An 18,472-nucleotide genomic window follows, 5' to 3' on the forward strand; every position below is an offset into this window, starting at 1 on the left:
CATCAGGGAAGTCCCCAAGCTAAACGACATTTAATGTAATATTTTAAAAATAAAAAGTAAACCCACTGCTTTGGCCTGAATGTTTGTGTCCCCCCCTCCACCACATTCATATTTTAAAAACTAGTCTCCAATGTGCTGGTATTTGGAGGTGGAGTTTGGAGAAGTTAGGTCATAAGGGTAGAGCTCTTATGAATAGACTTAATGCTTTTATAGAAGAGACTCTAGACAGCGCTCTTGACCCTTCTGCTATGTGAGAACACAGTGAGAAGATTGTCATCTATGTAAAAATAAGCAGACCCTCACCAGACACTGAAGCTGCTGGAACTTAATCCTGGATTTGTGAAAAATATATGTTCATTATTTATAAGCCAGTTTATGTGATCAATATGTAGTTTGCTTATAAACCAATTTATTTTGTAATATGGGCATGTTGTTAATACCCAGCCTATGGTATTTTTGTTATAGCAGCCTAAATGGAATAAGACATCACAGTGAACGAAACATCAAAATTTTAAGTTAAAACAGGATCAGTATTTAGGTTAAGACCAGCAATGTCCAGCCTAAACCTCTCAGACTGCATTGACCTGGAATCCAGTAAGTATAAGAAGAAATGTTTGTTATGAACCACTGAATCTGGAGGTGGTTTGTTACACAGCATTATTGCAGTGAAAGCTGACCAATACAAAAGTAGTTTGCTTAAGGACACTCAACTTGAAAATAGCAGAGCTGAGATTTGGACCCAGAAAGTCTCAGTGAGAGGGTATGTTATTCGCTCAGTCGTGTCTGATTCTTTGGGACCTCATGGACTGTAGCCCATCAGGCTCCTCTGTCCATGGGATTTTCCAGGCAAGAATACTGGCATGGGTTACCATTCCATTCTCCAGGGGATCTTCCCAAGCCAGGAATTAAAGCCAGGCATCCTGCCTTCCAGGCAGATTCTTTACTATCTGAGCCACCAGGGAAACCCAGAAAGCATCAGATCAGAGTCTATTTGTTAACTATTAAGAAGCTCTGCCTCTCTTGTTGAGACACATATTAAAGTGGTGCCCAGGACACCTGCGCTGGTTCAGTCTTTGCACTGGAATCTGACTCACTTTTCTGTTCAGCATTCCGTTTCCTGGATGAGGCTGGAACCCCTCCCTGAGTGTCATTCCCCGGTCCCCTTTTTTCCTGGCAGATGAGGCTGGCCTCTCCCTTTCTTTTTGGTTGAGACCCAACAAGAGTGTTCTCAGATTCTAAAGTAAGATGCAAATAAATAGCAATATTTTCAATGTAGATGGCCAAGAGCCAGCTACTTGACGCTCTTACTTCTTACCTATGTCAAAGATATGAAAGAGTCGGTAGTGAGAGGATTTCTTAGTAAAGAGAATTTTTGGAGAGTGCTATGGTCTTCTGTTAGAGTGTCTGCCCTCATCTCAAGCCTCAAGTGCTTAACACATGTCCTTATAGCCCAGGGCTCTGTGGACTCCTGTCCTGCCTGATAAATCCAGTGGGTGACAGACTGTCTGAGTTAGATGCTAAAGATCCTTACTGAACTCAGATGAATTATTTATGGACTGCAGCCCACCAGGCTCCTCCACCCATGGGATTTGCCAGGCAAGAGTACTGGAGTGGGGTGCCATTGCCTTCTCCAAATAAAAATAAAATATAAATAATAAAAAATAAATTCAAAATTAAAAAAACAATTAAAGTGACATCATGGGTTGTCCAGTGGTTAGCACTCTGTACTTCCACTGCAGGAGGCATGGTTGGGAAACTAAAATCCTACAGTCCAAGCAGCGAAGCCAAATAAAAAAGCTGCCTGAACTAAGAGCAACTTACACTCGAGCTAACTGGGGCAAATGATGTGAGTTTGATATAGAGCAAACGTGGGAAAACCATGAGAGAACACTGCTGCTGGGATGCCTTCAACCCTTTTCAAGTGAGCATCCTGGAGGGGCAAGAGGGAATCCATGGATGCCAGAACAGTCCTAGGGCCTGCAGAAAGACTGAGCAGGTACCCCAAACAGAGATGCACAGAACTACATCAAGATTCCCAGGGATGGTGGGCTGGTCTTGGAAAAATCTACAAAATAACCTCTTAGACTTTAATACCATCACTAAACATTCCCCAAGCTCTAAGCATGACAGTCTTACCTCAATACAAGAGTGCCCTGCAAGGAAGAACATCCCTCCCCCACTTCTCCCCTACCCTGCTCCCAGGACCCATCCCCCATGAACAGAGGAAAAAGAAACTGCATTTCACTAAAACGTAAGATGGAGAGTAAAAAAAGGGGAACCTGCCCACCCTTCTCTTCCCTGAATTCTAGCTTTCTGTGCAGAGCGGAGCTCAGCTGGAGGAAGGGGAGAAGGTCTTTCCTTTGAATGAAGCAGAAATGTCCATCATCACATGACAAATGACTTTTAATTGAGTCCGTGTTGTTGTTTCGCTGCTCTTTCAGTCATGCACGACTCCTTTGCGATCCCATAGACTGCAGTCCACCAGGCTCCTCTGTCCATGGAATCCCCCAAGCAAGAATACTGGAGTGGGTTGCCATTTCCTTCAACCAAACTGAGACTGTTGCCATCCAAATTTTCTCTGGTACAGGTGAGAAAAGTCATGGGACAGTCCCAGTTCTCAGGAGGGAGGGGGAAAGCAAAACCCAGAGCCACTTGAAAAAAGCTTTGGGAAGTCAGAGCTGCTTTCTGATCATGTCTGCAGTGTGAAGCTTGTTGGAAGACAGGCTGGACATGAGTCCTGAGGTTCAGACCACTGTGTGAAGATGGCTGGGTGGAGATTGTTAGCTGGCTGGCCAACTGCTCCCCGTCTTCTTCTACGAGTCACCTTTGGACACGGGGCCAGCCTGCAACGAACAGTGTTTCCTAGCCCTTCTCACAGGGAGATTCAGACACAAGTCCAAGTTTTGCCAGTGGAAAGTGAGTGGACGGGATGTGTCCAGGGATCTGAGAACAGCAGAGGTACGGTGTCTGCACTCTCTTCCCTGAACTTTCCGGCTGAACCGGAATGTGGCGGTGGCTTTGACCTTGCAGATGTGACATGATCCTAGAGATGGAGGAGGCTGAGACCTGCATGCCCGAATGACCCAGAAGAGCAGAGCCATCCTCTGATCTAGTCCGCTCACCTCGGGCTTCTCCATGAGAGAGAAGCTAAGCTCTTAGCTACAGCGGCTGTGCCCTTGGTTATGAGGGGCAGGCATCTCACTCTTTGTGAATGACATCGACCTGAGTTTTCTGAACCATGTTCGCAATCACACCCCAACCTGCTGCTTTCTCCCTCCAGAGAGCAGCTTCTATCTGGCTCAGCTATGAAAGCTCTAGAGAGAAAACATGTTTTGCAATCAGACATGAATTCTAGCCCAGCTCTGCCACTTAACTGGCTGTGCAACCCTGGGCATACACCTTATTTCTCTGGGCCTCAGGGCCCTCCTAAGAGGATTCATATAGCTTTGCCTCGAGGATGCAATGAGAGGATGTGGAAACAGGCTGAGCATGGTATTTGGTGCACAGCGGGCCTGCAACAAAGGTCGGCTCCTTTTCCCTTCCGCGTTCCTAGTAGCCTCTGCCGCTGAGCCCCGGTGGCCTCTCATCAGCCCCCCACCAAGCCAGAATGTAGACTGAAGTTTTTCTTTGGAGTAAGTGACAGGTTCAGGGAGGTGGAACAGAATGAGTCCTTACAGTCTGCTGCTTAGGATTCTCAGAAATCAGATGCCCAGTGCTCCCTTCCTAGGATGGGAGTTAAGCTGGCTGCTCTGGGCTTATCTCTGAATGCTCTCTGCATGACAGGAACTTTTTTACAATCTATTCCACCCTCCAGCCCAGGGCTGTTTTTCTGGGACATCTCCCTCCTCTGCCACAGGTTTTTGTTAACCCAATTCCAGGGTGAATCTGTGGGATGCACGGAGTGGGGCTGGGGCCAGGACTGGAGCAAACGTGTTCTGTTTAGTAACGATCAGAATGTTGTGGGTTATATAGTGGGAATATTAATTCCTTCTTGCAGAGAACATAGAGCTGTAAGGGGCTGTTCATCTGCTGTCTGGTCCAGCTGTCCTCCTCGCCACTTCCCATTAAGAACTGAAGAAACTGAAGTCTGGGAAGAGATAGGATGTATTCACAGCACCCCACCCCCCACTGCCTCCGCCATGGAGACGGAGCGTGGCAGAGGTGCCTGGGCTCTGGTGCACTGTGGAAGTCTTGCGTGGGTGCGCCCAACTGCCTCCCCATTTCGCCCTCCTTAGGGTGTGGTTCTGACCTGCGATGCAGGAAGGAATGTTCACCTCCACATCTCACATTTACAAAACCCAGAACCGATAGAGCATCCCAGTGACTTGCCTCCCACGTGGACCTTCTCTGGTTGGCGTGGGCAAAGGATGGGAGGAAAGCTGGGCTCCTCCATAGGTGGAGGCTGGGAGCTCTCCCAGGCTGGTTTTCCTCCACCATAGCCGGGCTCACCCAGACGCCCGCACAGGGATCTTGCCCTCTGGATCATGAGCCCTTGGCCCACAGGGACCTTGTCTTCCTTTTCTCTGAACTTCTCTCTCCAGGCCTGGCCCTCCAGCTCAGTGGTACTTACTGATCCATCAAAAGCACAGACCTGTCTCCATCTCCCAGATGCAAAATTCTTTCCTCCCCCACATGGAGCTCAGATGACCCCTCGTTTCAAGTCCATGATCTGCCACTTCATCCCTTTTGCTGTGCCATTTTGGATAAGATAGTGAGCGCTCTGAGCCTAACTCCCCTCCACTAGAAGGGAGAACACAAGGAGTATGTTTCTCATGGGGCTGGAAGAGAAGAAGATGGAGTGAGAGGAGGGGTGTCATTCACACAGCAAGAGTGTGGTTGATCCCCTCCCCTCCGTCCAAGAACTTCCATTCAAGGTGCCACATTTGGGGTTACACAGGGACACGTAGCTTCCCCCTACTCCATCTCCCCTAACTTCCATCTGCCATCCCCACCCACGTCCTGTGTCATTTCACACGAGGGCCATTCTGCTTGTCCAGTGTTTATTAAATACTGTCCAGAAAGTTGTAGGTTCTATCAACCACACGTAGATATGGGCCGTGTCCTGGTCTCAAGTGTTGACAGTCCAAGCAGGGAGGCTGCCCACTGCTGACCTTCAGGACAAGGTAACTCTTTATGGTGGGGGCTGCCCTTGGCCCCTGGAGGGTGTTCAGCAACATCCCCCACCAGGAGCTAATAGCATGCCACCCCTCTCCACAGTTCTGGTAATCACAACTGTTTCCCGTTATTGCCAAATGTTCTCCGCGTGGTCCTGGGTGCCATCTAGAAGTCAGACGCATGGCGATCACAAAGGGCTGATGGTCCATGGGGAGCAGGCTTCTCTTGTCTGACCTGGTCACTCCTCAGAGGTACACAGACACCTCAGCACACAGCCCTCGGAGGGCCCAGAAGGGCCAGGGTTGTTATTCCCTCCTATCTGGGGGTTTTATTCCCCACTCCCACCATGTACTTAATTAACCTCGACAGCTGACTCAGCGCTGACCCGCAGGGCGAGGGCACCAGGCAGGTGCAATCTGGGGACGGAGAGGCCAGCTATGGTTGCAGAAGAGCCACGCCTCCTCTTGGAAATACAGAAAACACATGGTCAAGGGCATGGCTTAGAAATAAACCCACTTTAATTGAGAGTGTACACAGAGATATGGGGAAGCAGGCCACACATCTGTCCTGGCCAGGGTACCTGGTCTGCTTAAAGGGTTCAGGTTGGGGCCAGGTGGGGGTACAGAAGCAGGGTCAGAGCAGCTGCCTTGAGCGGCAGGGCTGGGTGGGAGGTGTGGGGTGTGCAGAGCTGAAGCCAGGGCATGTGTCTCTCTGTGTGTTCATGTGTGTGTACAGGTATATACCTGGGTACAATGTACACATGATCTACAGAAGCCCTCAAAGGCCGATCTGGGGAAAGGCTCAGGGAGACGCCGCCTCAAATCCCCAAAAGCCCCAGGGGCTGAGGCAGGATCAGAAGGGGCACATAATAGTGTGTGCTGAATGCCCCGACCTAACCCTGCTTCTGCCACTCATAGGCTTGCTGTGTGACCCCGGGCGAGTTACTTATCCTCTCTGGGCCTCAGATTCACTAGACAATCATTAAGGCTCCTTGTGGCTCTAAACTTCAATAGTTTCAAGGAGATTTAAAATACTAAACGTCTTTGTTAAGAGCTGATGACGAGAGCCTTTGGTCCACAGGTTCAAATTCCACCATGCCTGGTACCCAGCACAACCCCATCCCAGGTGCCAGGAAAAGGCCCCCTGGGAGCTCTTCTCATCTGCCTCTCCTGGGTTCAGCTACAGCTCCCAGGGGCTCTTCCACATCTCACAGCTGCGTGCACAGGGGCAGTAGGGCAGCAGGGGCAGTCAGGCCAGGCTTGGGGAGGGAAAGAGGCTGGTGCCACGGAGCCTCGGTCTTAGGGGCGTCACGTGCATCTCTCACCCTCTTTGTTTTCAAGCACACTGGACCCAGCACCCAGCAGGTGCTTAATAAATGCTTGAGGAACAAGCACAGCAGAGGACAGCCAGCTTTCAGGCGGAGCTGGGGCCTGCTTCTCGGCCCTCTGAGTCTCAGCTGCCTCCTCTGTGAAATGGGGGCAGGAGGAGACGCAGCCCCGGCCTGCCTGCCCCATCTGTGTAAGTGTAAACCGTGAAGCTCGGTAGGAGGGCAGTGTCCAGCTGTGGACAGGCCACGGGAACCCCATCTGGGAGCCGAGGAGGAAGGTGTCCCCCGTGGAGGCGGTGGATCTGAACTTGGGGGGAGGTCCTGGCCAACGAGGGATCACTAGGCTTTTACAGTACAATGATTTCCGTTTCTACTGGGAACACGACATAACAGCTGCAACAACAAAGCACAACCAGCAGAAGAGGGGAACCTGGGAGGGGAGGCTGAGGGAGGCAGTCCAGGAGATGGGCGTGGTCCAGGAGACGTGGCCACACCCACTTTGAACACAGAGAGGACCCTGGCTCAATGTCAGGGAGAGCTGGGGGCCAACTCAGGGGGCAGGGGATAGAAACTGCTGAGCCAGAGGGTTAGTGTTTCAGGACGGGGTAGGGGGAGAAACTTCCAGCTGCCACCTAAACCAAGCTGCGTCTTACACCAGGAGGGCAGAGCCCCCTCCCAGCTGACTTGGGGTGTTGTTTTCATCCTCTGATGTTCCAGGAGTCTCCGTTGGAAGCCGGTACCCTGGCCCGTCTGGCATCAGTGTTTCTTGCAAGGACAGGCAAGCTCTGACTCGGGTCCTGACATAAGTCCGTATGTCACCCAGCATTTCCTCCTGCCCAGCAGAGATCCACCCCCGCCACGGAGAAGTTGAAACCCAAGGGGAGCGGCGGAAAGGAGGAATTAGAGGGAAGCGGTTGAAGGCAGGAGACTATACAGAGGTTGGAGGCTGGGGTCCTCCGGTCTGGCCCCCAAAGGTCTCGGAATGTGACTGCTCTTGGGGTTTCGTCCGGGGGATGTGGGCAGCGGGTGCCAGGGCCACCTCCCATAAGGCCTGGCCAAAGCCCCAGCCCAGCATCCCTCCCGCTCACTGGATGGTGCATTTATCCCGCTCGCGGGCCTGGCTCTCCCGGAGGACCTTGGCCTTGATGTATTTGAGGTCACTGTTGACGCTGGGGCGGCGGGCGAAGGGGGAGACCATGCCGTAGGCGTCCATGTCCTTGACACGGCGCATGCAGAAGGGCCGGGGGTGGAAGGCGTCCCCGTACTGCACGGAGATCTTGCGGTGCAGCGCGGGGCTCATCTCGTGCGGCAGCTTGGCCATGCTGAAGAGCACGTAGAACATCTCGTCCACGTTGGTGTTCTTCTTGGCCGACACCTCAAAGTAGGCGCAGTTCCCATCACCGGACACCAGCAGCTCGGCCTCGGTGGTGGGGACTTGGCGGCACAGCTCGCCGTGGTCGTTCTTGTTACCACAGATGACCATGGGCAGCTCCGCCGCCTCCTTGGTCTTGTTCTTCAGGCAGGACTTGACCTCCAGGATCTGCTTCTGGAGGCGCTTGACCTCGTCGAAGGACTCCCGGTTATCCAGGCTGAACACCAGGATGAACACATCGCCTGTGGATACAGAAACCCTGGGAGGTAAGTTTACAGGCAGCTCCTTTGGCCTCTCCCCACTCCTTGACCTGACCGTCACAGTGACCCTGGGGGAGATGCTATCATTCCCGTTTTCCAGAGCAGAAGACTGAGATCCAGGGGGCTAAATCACTTGTAACGGAGCTAATACGTGCACAGCCTGGTTCAAACACAATGGATCCACCCTACATTTCCCTGCAGGGCTGTAGACAGAGGGAGTGATTGGTGAGCTTGTGTGGACTGTGTGAGAATAGTAATTACTACACTTTAGACAAGAGCAGGGCTCTTGTTGTTCAGTGCACATCCCCGGGGCCTGGAGACCCTGGTATACAGTAGGAGCCGAGAGTGCTGGTAGGAGGCAGGCCTAGGTTTATCTCTTGCCCCCTCACTCAGCCTTGCGCGGGTCATGCCACCTCCCTAAACCTCAGTTTCCCCACCTGTCTCATGCAGGATGCTTTTGAGGGACTGATGAGATAATAAATGGAGAGTGACATGTGCTCAGTGACTTGTATCTCAAAAGGATAATGAGAATAAGCATGTTTAAGAGCCACCTGAGTACCCCTTGATTCCTCATGAAACCTCTGTGAGGGACATTTCATTACCTTCACGTGATAGGTGGGCAGGCTGAGGCTCAGAAAGGGTGAGCAACTGGCCCAAGATCACACAGCTCAGGCGTGGCTGGGCCAAGACATGGACCTGATTCCTGGTGCCTGGCACACACAGGTGCCTGCTGCTTCTTCAATACATTATGGATGAACAAGTGAACACTAGCCTCTGAGGCCCATGCTACCTCTGCTACAACTTGCTGTATCCCTCAGTGTAGGTCTTTGAAACAGGGATGATGGGGAGGTGGGGAGGGTAAGGGAAGACCAGTGCCTCTACCTCGACTGTCAGATCTCACTACAGTGATCACAATCTCACACTCAAAGCACCTTTTACACTTTGGCTTAAACTCTTGAGAACCTGTGAGGAGATGTTAAGATCCCTGTTTTACAGGAAACTGAGGCTCAGAGGCACCGGGGACCAGCCCACGTTCTCAAGAGGAAAATCAAAGCAATTCCAGCTTCTGGTAGCCCTGCTGCCTCCTTCCTCTGGACCCCCAGGGCATACCATTCGTCCCCCTAAAATAGCACCCACCACATTCAGGACTCCGTTCCTGCCAATGACTTGCTCCAGAGCAAAAGGAGGCTTTGTCACGATGCACAGTGGGTGTTCATAAAGCTGGCCGCATGGATGGGATGCGATATGATGAAGGGTGGTGTGGGCTGTTGAGAAAGGCACTTGCAAGGCAGTGCCGGCCTGGCAACCATTTCTGCTTGGGCTGTGAAACCCACCCTGGTAGGCTAATCCCAGGCCCCTGAGGACTCTGAGGCCTTGACACATTCAAATGCAAAGCTGCATGCCAAGTTTCAGAGATGCCTGGCTGGCAGCTGGAAGGAGAGCTGGCAGCAGAATTAATGGCTTTCAGAATGTGCTGTGCATCAGCACCAGGTTGGAAAATGAGGCACGGGCTGGCGAGCAAAAATACGGGTGGCCAGACAGATGTGCCCAGAATGACACAGGCACATAAAAAAGATGAAAATACTCTGTTCTGGGGACCCAAACATGAATGTCAATATGTTCATGGGGTGTCTGGAAGACTGATGGGATGGTACCTTGGGGGAGGAGGCAGGAGCCTGGCGGGGGTGGAATCAAAGGTCAAGGGAACTTTCTACCCTTATCTATATGCTTAGAGGAGCATGCATTTGTGTGTTATTTGTGTAATTAAAACTTAAGTTTGGAAATATGCACGTGGTTCCTCTCTATATCTTGTCTCTCCCTCCCTCGGTTAGCTTTATTCCTATTGGTGGGCACTGTGTCCCCTCCCCATGGTAGCAGGAGCTGACATTCCTGCAATCCCCACTGTGTTGAAAATGCCCCCATGCCTTCCTCCCCTGGTACCTTCCTGTAGGCTGAGGAGTCACCCGGGAGGAAGCAACATTATACCCACTGTGCAGCTGGAAAGACTGAGATCTGAACCTCTGGTCCTATGTGTAAGCTACCAAGTGGTGGAGACAGGACTGGAACCCAGGTCAGCCCAGGCTCCCTCTGTTCACAAACTTCTCCAAAATGTGGAGTGGGGCAGGCTGAGTGTGATCTGGATCAGATGATCAGTGAGAACAGCTGGAAAAGGAAGCCATCTGCCCAGGGCACTCAGGGAGGGGTCTTAGCTGGGCTGTAGGGGGAGGGGTGGGGATAGCAAGGGTTTCTTGGTGCAGAAGTATTTCGATTTGTAGGGTTGTTTTAGTGATGGCTGGGGGCTACTTGCTGATAATTTTCCTTCATCAGCTGCCCAACAACGGCAGGGTGTGGCTTAGGAAATGACTGCAAAGCCTATTGCATGCACACTGCAAATGCAGGTTTCACGTAAGACCCATATTTCGTGAGCACTTATCTTCTACTTGCCAAGCACTTTTTCTATATAAACTCATTTAATTCTCACGAAGGCCTCTAGGATGGGTACAGATACAATAGAGATTAGAAAATCAAGGCCCAAAGAGGTCAAGTCACTTGCTCAGAGGGACAAAACCACGAAGCAGCAGAATCAGAATTTGTATTCAGGCAGACCAGTTTCTGGGCCTGTGTTCTTAGCTACCACACAAAACTGCTTGAGTGACGAAAAGCATGGCCCAGTTTCACATCTCCATCTGCCCCTGCTTAGTACCCCACAAGCTCCCCTCCCTCCCCAGCTCCCAGCCTGGCTGAGAGGCTACAGGAGAGCCCAGAGTTAAAGCCTGAGAGCCAGACTGCCATTTCCCAGCTGTTATCATCTGAAGTAACTCAACCTCCTGGGGCCTCAGCTTCCCCACATGTAAAATGGAGGCAGATATGCATCTCCTAGGTTAGTTGTGAGGATTAATTAAATACATGCCGAGCTCTAGAAAGAGGCCCAGGCACGCAGCTCCTGATAAGAGTTAGCAATCGCCATGGCCGTTACTGTGATTATTACTGAGTTCCCAGCATGGGCAGGTCCCCACCAGCCTCTCTGACTGATCACTGTCTGGGTTCTGTCCCTGCCTCTTTGAGAGGCAGCAAAGGCCTCGGGTGTCAATAGATCTGAGTCTGACAGACTGACCCTGGGCCCTGGAGCTCCGCTGGGTCACCCGCGGCAGGAAGTAGGCAGGAGCCCCTCTGTTCCTAGGTAAAGCCATAGATCTGGAAGGTAGCACCAGCAGCCACAAGCAATTAAACCAGAGTCAGAGGGAAGGGTTCTGGGGCCCTGGCTCCATCCTCTGTCGCCAAGCAGCAATACCTCTCCAACCTCACAGTGTGGTGCACAGGGGCTCATGAGCTTCATCTCAGATGGAGGCAGTGCTTTGCAAACTGTAAAGTACCGAGCACACACACTCCCATACTCAAGCTCCCATGCCCACCCCCCGGCACCCACCTGTGAGGATGGACAGCCTGCGCATGGCAGGGAAGGGGTGGTTGCCAGACGTGTCCAGTATGTCCAGCTGGTACATGTCACCGCGGATGTTGTAAACCTTCCGGTGGAAGTCCTCGATGGTGGGCGTGTACTGGTCCTCGAAGCGGCCATTGAGGAAGCGGGAGACAATGGAGCTCTTGCCCACCCGAGAGGCGCCCAGCACCACCATGCGGTACGAGTTCTTGGCAGGCACACTGAGTGCGCAGTTCCCGCTGGACAAGGTCTTCATCATGGCTCGGGGCTGCAGCAGAAAGAGGGGGTCGAGTGTCAGGAAGCCGGGAGCCTGGCCCTGCAGCCTGTGCTGGAGGCTGTGGCCTCCCCTGTCAGCCTCTTACTTGGTTCTGTGATAGCTCAGCTGATAAAGAATCCACCTACAATGTGGGAAACCTGGGTTCGATTCCTGGGTTGGGAAGATCCTCTGGAGAAGGGAAAAGCTACCCACTCCAGTATTCTGGCCTAGAGAATTCCATGGACTGTATAATCCATGGGGTTGCAAAGAGTCAGACACGACTAAGCGACTTTCACTAACTTCTGTCTGTACAATGAGAAAGCTGGACTGGGATCTCTCTAAGGGCCATGGAGTTCTGCCTGAACATCCCTTCTTGTTTCTCTCCTCCTTCATTTATCTACCCATTTTTACTCATTCACTTACCCTTGGGTTCATTCACCCCTTATTTATTCCCAGATGGGACTGCAGGGGCTGGACCCCTCGATTTACCCCTAACTCACTACTCCTCTTAGGAAAGGAGCTTAACTTCCTTGGACATCGCTTTTCTCATCTATAAAGTGGACTTGATTCATAGGGCTGTTGTAAAGGGCTCAGCACATGGCAAGGTCTCAAAGATGCTGACTCTTGTTAGAATCTGTTCTCTGCCTGGACCATCTGTCCTTTGCAGTTCTGGCTTCCTGGGAGCCTGTGACTCTGGGACATGGCATGGGGAAGGTTTTAGAGAGCATTTCTTAAGCAAGGGGGTGCCATGGCCATTTGGCCTTCCCAGAAAGAAGAGAAAGGTCAGGTCCAGACCACATCTTCCATGCCCAGGGACGGGGCTGCCCAGCAGTTTTTTCAACCTTCAGGTCCTGGGAGTTTGCCTGGACTATGGGATGCAGGTCAGAGAAAATGACACAAGAATGACTCAGGTCCCTCATAGCTCCAAGGGTTTATGGTTCTGGGATATACCCAAAACTTTCTACAGGAACCTCTTGACCTTGTGGGAGAGGCCGAAATGGATCCAAGCTCCAAAGCCCAATTAGAGATAAGTAACTTCCAGGGGCTCCATCAGGCCCACCCAAAGGCCATTTATAGCCCAGCCACCCTCCTTTTTCCTCTCTCAGCACCCACCAGAATTCTTCCCAATTTGGAACCCCTAGTGAGCTTGAGCTCTGCTGGGACCAGCCCTCAACTCATGCCAGCCCCTCCCCCAGAACCCCTCTTCCATTTATCAGGGTCTGGCTCAAATGTCCCCTCCTCTCAGAAGGCTCCTCTGCCTCCCACCCCACCAAGAGGGTGAAGTTGCTCAGCCATGTCCGACTCTTTTGTGACTCCATGGGCTGTAGCCCACCAGGCTCCTCCATCCATGGAATTCTCCAGGCAAGAATGCTGAGTGAGCTGCCACTGCACACAACCTGCTCAGTACCATCGCCTTGCCCAGTTGAGAGCCACCGTGCAGTAAAGCGGTTTCTTTAAAAGACCTTCATAAAAGCTCTGATTGGCAGCGTTTGTCAATTTCATGGTGAAATACTCCCACCATGGCCGATTCCAAGCTCCCAAGATGATCTCAATGAATGAACTGCAAAGGGTCGCACACAATAAGCCAGCTCAGCATACTGCTGACCCTGGAGCTGTGATGACAATCAGCAGTAACCAAGCCCTGCAGTGTGCCAAGCACTGTGCTAAGTATAGAACAATAATCACAGCTGACATTTATTTTGCAGTTAATATATGCAGAGCGCTCTAAGTTGAATGTGTACTAACCCACTTCATCCTTCAGGATCCCCAGAAGGTAGGTGGTTACCCCAATTCACAGATGAGGAAACTGAAGCAACACAGAGAAGTTCAGTACCTTGCTCATGGTTACACAGCCAGTAACCAGCCAAGCAGGGCTTCAATCTCAGGCAGTCTGCCCCGTTCCTTGGGGTTCCCCTTACCACCTTTCTATGAAGTATGCATTCCCTTCCGTGTTTCACAAATAAGGACCTGATGCTTAAAAGTCTACACGACTGGCCTTTTTAGTTAATAAGGGGGCCAGGATTGTGACTCCAAACATATAACTCCTACATACCCCCACCCAATTTGTGCCTGAAACCAACTTTGAGCTTATACCGCAAGGTTTCATATTTCAATGCCATGGACACAGCAGGTGCTCAATAAATGACCTGTGTGTGAAAGAAGCAAATGGCTCTCCTTTTCGGAATTCATTCAGAGCTTCCTTCTGGGGTCTTCTCCCTCCACCTCCACCCTGTCTAGCTGGCCCAGGAGCTACACTGAGGTGGGTTGCTGTGAACTGAGCACACACCTGGGTGGGCAGTAAGGGAGAGGAAGCTGCAAGCCAACAGCACTGAACTCTTCAATCTCCTCCCAGGCTGGGAGAGAGCCAGCCTGGGTCTTCAACGGAGGCTGGGATTGGGGGGAAGAGGCCCCACACCAGGACTCCTCCCCAGGTCCCTCTGCTGGGAATTTGACTCTGCTGCTGGTCATCTCTGTCTACAGAGAGAGAAGAAGGCTGGCAGCCCCCAGGGATGGTATGTCTCCATCACTGCCTGCCCCAGCCTCTAGCTCAGAGTTCTTGGTATTAGACGTGTTAACATCAGAGACTGAATAGACGTGAGGAAGTCAGAGAGAGGAGGCAGGGGGTCAGAAAAGGGCAAAGGAGAAAAAAATCTGTGGCTTTCATCTCCGAGAGAAGACTGCGAGTCTGCACATGGCCCCAGCCAACGTGGGGCTGTGTGAAGCACCCAAACACCTGGCCGTCAGGTGACAGCACTTCCATGGGCTCCGTCCCCCATCCCCGTGTCCTTCTTCCCTTCTCCTCCCCTAGAAGAGGCTCTGTGGGCGTGCTGTGGGCACAGCTTCTCTCCTCCTCCACTTCCTGTTCCCCTCTCTCCATCCTCAGCCATGCTGACCCTACAGGGAGAAGCAGGCAGGGGTCAGAGTTCAAAGGGCCCTTGGAGAACGTAGATTTCCCCCCTGGAGGCCCAGAGAATGGATAATGGGAGCCACCAGTAGCACATGGGTACCCGAATGCAAGCTCTGTGACTCAGCCCAGGGTCTTGCTATGGGCACCTGGGAGGCAGAAGGGCCTGGAGCAGAGGTGGTGGCGCCATGCTGGGGGAATGGTCACCCCAGCCCGGCAGGTCTCCATCATGCTGGGTGCCTGTGTGCCTTATCCCAGTGAATTCACGGCAGTCCCATGAAGAGGGGCCCACCATCAACCTGCTGGACCCGTGGGGACATGGGAGGTCAGAGAGGCTGAGTCACTTGCCCCAGTTTACACAGATGACTGGTCGGGCCAGGATTAGAATCAGGCTGTTGGCTCCAAAGTCTGGGCTTTTACCTCTATAAAAACCCACCTCCTGGCCAAAATCAGGCTTTTTCAAAACAGTGTCTGACTCAGTGAAGCCTCAGCTGGCGTTGGGTTGGGGGAATGAGCCTGGAGGTCTATTCTAATTCCCTCTGTCTCTTGCCGCAGATAGCTGGGGGCAAGCACGCTGCCCAGGACCCCCCCCCCCCAGACCTTGAGCAGGCAGCTTCCGCCCCATGCGTCTGTGGGTTCACCCCTTCTTCTCCCTCGAGCCCCTCTCCCAGGGCCTGCCTGGAAGATGGAAGGGTCAGAAGGGCAAGAGCAGAAGATGAGAGTCCGGCCACATCCTCCTCCTTATGATACCCTGAGCCCTCCGTCCTTCCCTCCCTCCCACACACCCTAAGCCTCCACCATTAGGGCACATCCCAGACTCTGGGCACACACACATATTCACTGGTCTCCATGCCCCCACTGAGGGGAGTCATGGGTGCTTTGCAAAGCCAATCTCACCACCCTTGAGGTGGCAGAAAGGAGGCAGACCACATCTGCCTCTCACCAGTCCAGTCGCCCTGGGCAAATGACCAGACCTAGTGGGATTGGTCATCTATCAAATGGTAGAAACAAACCCACAGCGTGGCCCTGAGAGCTCAATGAGAAGCCAAGAGGCTCACACAGCTCCTGGCACACAGCAAACAGGTTCCTTTCTCTGTGACACTTCCTCTCGGCAGTCAAGGGGCTGCCTGGAGCAGTCAGGTGCGGAGGGACTGGAGTGCAGGCAGAGGTCTTGGGGGACCCCATCGTGTCCCTCTGATGCCAGAAGAAACCTGAATCATGAGCTTCTAACCTGGCTGCCCCTTCACAGCACAGCCTCCCACCTCCCCTGAGGTCCAGGACTACACCCTTCATCATCTTCCCAGGGCTGGGGCCACAGGGAGGACAGAACCCTGCAGAGGTGCTTGGAGGCCCTCTGGCCAGCTGAGCACAGAAAACCCATCTTGGGAAGGGGATTGCCCAGGAAACTCACTCCTTGCACCAATTCCCCCCAAAGCTCAAAGAACCCTAAACAAGAAGGCGCTCCTTAAGCTCTCTCAGAGCAGGTCCTCACCAAGGCCACCACCAGCTGGCCTCACCCCAGCCCCACCCTCAGCCAGGTTTGCAGGCTGAAGCCAGCTTCGGAAGGAGGAGGGAAGTGTTTGGAGAAAGGAAGTTCCTCTTCCTCTCTAAGCCTCAGTTTCCTTATATTCAAACAGGCTGCTACTCCAGATCTCTTTAAATAAAAACTCAGTTAAGTCTTTCTTCCCTGGGATAAGCATCCAGCCTGACACACAGTAGGTGCTCAACTAGGTAAGTGAAGTTGCCCGGTGATGCTGGTATATAACAGGCTCAATCAGTTTGACTTTTCCACTTCCTGTAAGGCTTCACCTAACCCTCTCCCCCAAAGCTTCAAACCTTTCTCCCCGGCTTCCCCGCCTCCCTGGTTCTGTTGGGGTGTCTCCCTCCTACCTGGGAATGGCGGGCCGGGCCTCTGGCGCGGCTCAGAGGGATGCCTGGAAGGGCCTGGAGGTGCGGGGAGCAGCCTTCCTTTCCGTCAGCCGAGGCTTCCAGGGGCTGCGGCGGCTCCTGGGTTACTGCGCCGGGATCCTCCTCTGCGTGTCTCGGGGCGCCGGGCTGGGCGCGGCCAGGCGAGGGGACACGGGGAGCCGGTGCCCCATGAGTGGGTTCCGAGGCCTCGGCGGGGCCCGGGCGCTGGGCGGGCTCCGGCTCGCCGTCGCCGGCCCTGCCCTGCCCGGACCCGGGGGACTCCTGCTGAGCCAGGTGCCCGGAAGCGTGGGGACGTCCGATCCAGGGGTCCCCGCTTGGGGCTCCGGGATTGGGGGGCGAGGGCAGAAGGGGTGACTCCTGGTCCTTAGAGACTCCTGGAGGGTCCCTTGGAAGTGACTGCGGGTGCGTGCGTATGTGCGTGTCCGGGGTGGGCGAACCTATCCTCCCGACTGCCTATGCCACCTACTCCGCCCGCTCCAAAGGGGATCGCTCGGGTGGAGGGTGCCTGCCCGGCTCGGCCTCGACCTGAGCTCTGCCGCTCCCCCGGCGCCGAGGGTATGCTCTTTTTCCCTGCGAGGCGAAGCCAGCGGCTGAAAGAAGAGCAGGGCACTCTGCTGCGCGCCCGGGTGGGAGGGGGCCTTGAACGCCGCCCTAAGATTTCGCAGCTCTGAGTTAAACAGGCTCCTCCTCCCACTTCTTCCCCTCGGTCCCCCAGAGGAGGCGAACTTTCTGCGGGGCCCTGGCTCCTCCCTCTTTCCTGCTCCTGGAGGCGGACGCCCCTCTTCTTCCCGCAGGGCGAGGTCAACGGTTCCTCCGAAAAGTGATCGGAGCCCAAGCTCCAGATGGCGGTTCCAGCGGCAGAAGCCCAGCTTAGGCCTGGACGCCTTTCGCCGCCTCTGCGAGCGCTTCTCCGTGGACCCGTCGAGCGGCTCCCGCTCGCCCTCTCCGCGGCAAGAGAGCAGCCAGTCCCGCAGCCCGGCGCCCGCCTCTGCCTCCGCGAGCGCGCCCACCCGCCTTCGCCCGACGCCCCGCCCCGGGTGCTGCGCTCAACCAATGGTGGCGAGCCCCGCGGCTTGGCCCCGCCCCGCGGCCCCGCCCGCGGCCGCCCGGGCGCCGCAGTCTGGCGCTCCGCGTGCCCCGGCGCGTGGGGCCGGGGAGCTGAGGGTGGGGGCGGCAGGGGGCGCGGGGTGCGCGCGGTGAGCGGAAGGCGGAGCGGGCCTGGGAGGCTGACGTCTGCGCACGCACTCACACGCACACTGCCCCGGCCGCAGGTGACCCGCCAGGATTCCGCTGCAGGTTGGCCGGGGACCCCAGCCGCTCGCTCCCGGTCAGGTGGCAACCCGCGCGCCACGGCTCCCGCGCCCTCCTCCTCCGCCGAAAACCCCAGGGGCCCTCCAGGGCGCCCGGCCTGCCTGCCCCGAGCCAACGCTTTCCTCCCTAGGTCGCCGGGCCCGCGGGACCCCGCAGGATGACACATGGGCCGCGCACGTGCCGTCAGGAGGGGCCACGGAGTCACCTTGGCCTAAGCGCGCCTGAATGGAGATCTGCGCGACACGCAGGTCTGGGGACATACTATACTGAGTGCTCTTGGGCAGCACCTCTGTCTTTCTTCGCTTCTCCCCACCTTGAACCAGGGCAGATATCAATCTTTATTACTTAGAATTGTCTTTGGCTCCACGACCCACTCCTCCCTTCCTTGCCCCAAACACGTTTTCTGGAGAATTGTTATATCATTGCCTTAAATGGGAAACCAGTATCACTCGCCATAAATAGAAGATAAGAACAAAAATAAACACAAGGGAAACAAACCAAGGTTATTAAATTCTAGCAGGAAACCAGCCTTCCAAGGCTTGAGATGTGCCCTCAGTG

The 18,472-nt window shown here is 54.1% G+C and overlaps 1 protein-coding gene across 1 annotated transcript; it reads right to left on the reverse strand.

Moving 5' to 3' along the window:
* Positions 1 to 4,986: 4,986 nt before the first annotated feature.
* Positions 4,987 to 17,054, reverse strand: RASD2 (RASD family member 2). The gene is made up of 3 exons (XM_040234761.1): positions 16,565 to 17,054; positions 11,502 to 11,781; positions 4,987 to 8,056 (listed from the first exon to the last, which is right to left on the reverse strand). Exons 2-3 carry the CDS (start codon positions 11,770 to 11,772, stop codon positions 7,527 to 7,529), a joined length of 801 nt encoding a protein of 266 aa, XP_040090695.1. The 5' UTR covers positions 11,773 to 11,781; positions 16,565 to 17,054; the 3' UTR covers positions 4,987 to 7,526.
* Positions 17,055 to 18,472: the final 1,418 nt, after the last annotated feature.

Source organism: Oryx dammah, unplaced genomic scaffold, assembly GCF_014754425.2.
Source record: "Oryx dammah isolate SB20612 unplaced genomic scaffold, SCBI_Odam_1.1 HiC_scaffold_29, whole genome shotgun sequence".
In the NCBI taxonomy this organism is placed as follows: domain Eukaryota; kingdom Metazoa; phylum Chordata; class Mammalia; order Artiodactyla; family Bovidae; genus Oryx; species Oryx dammah.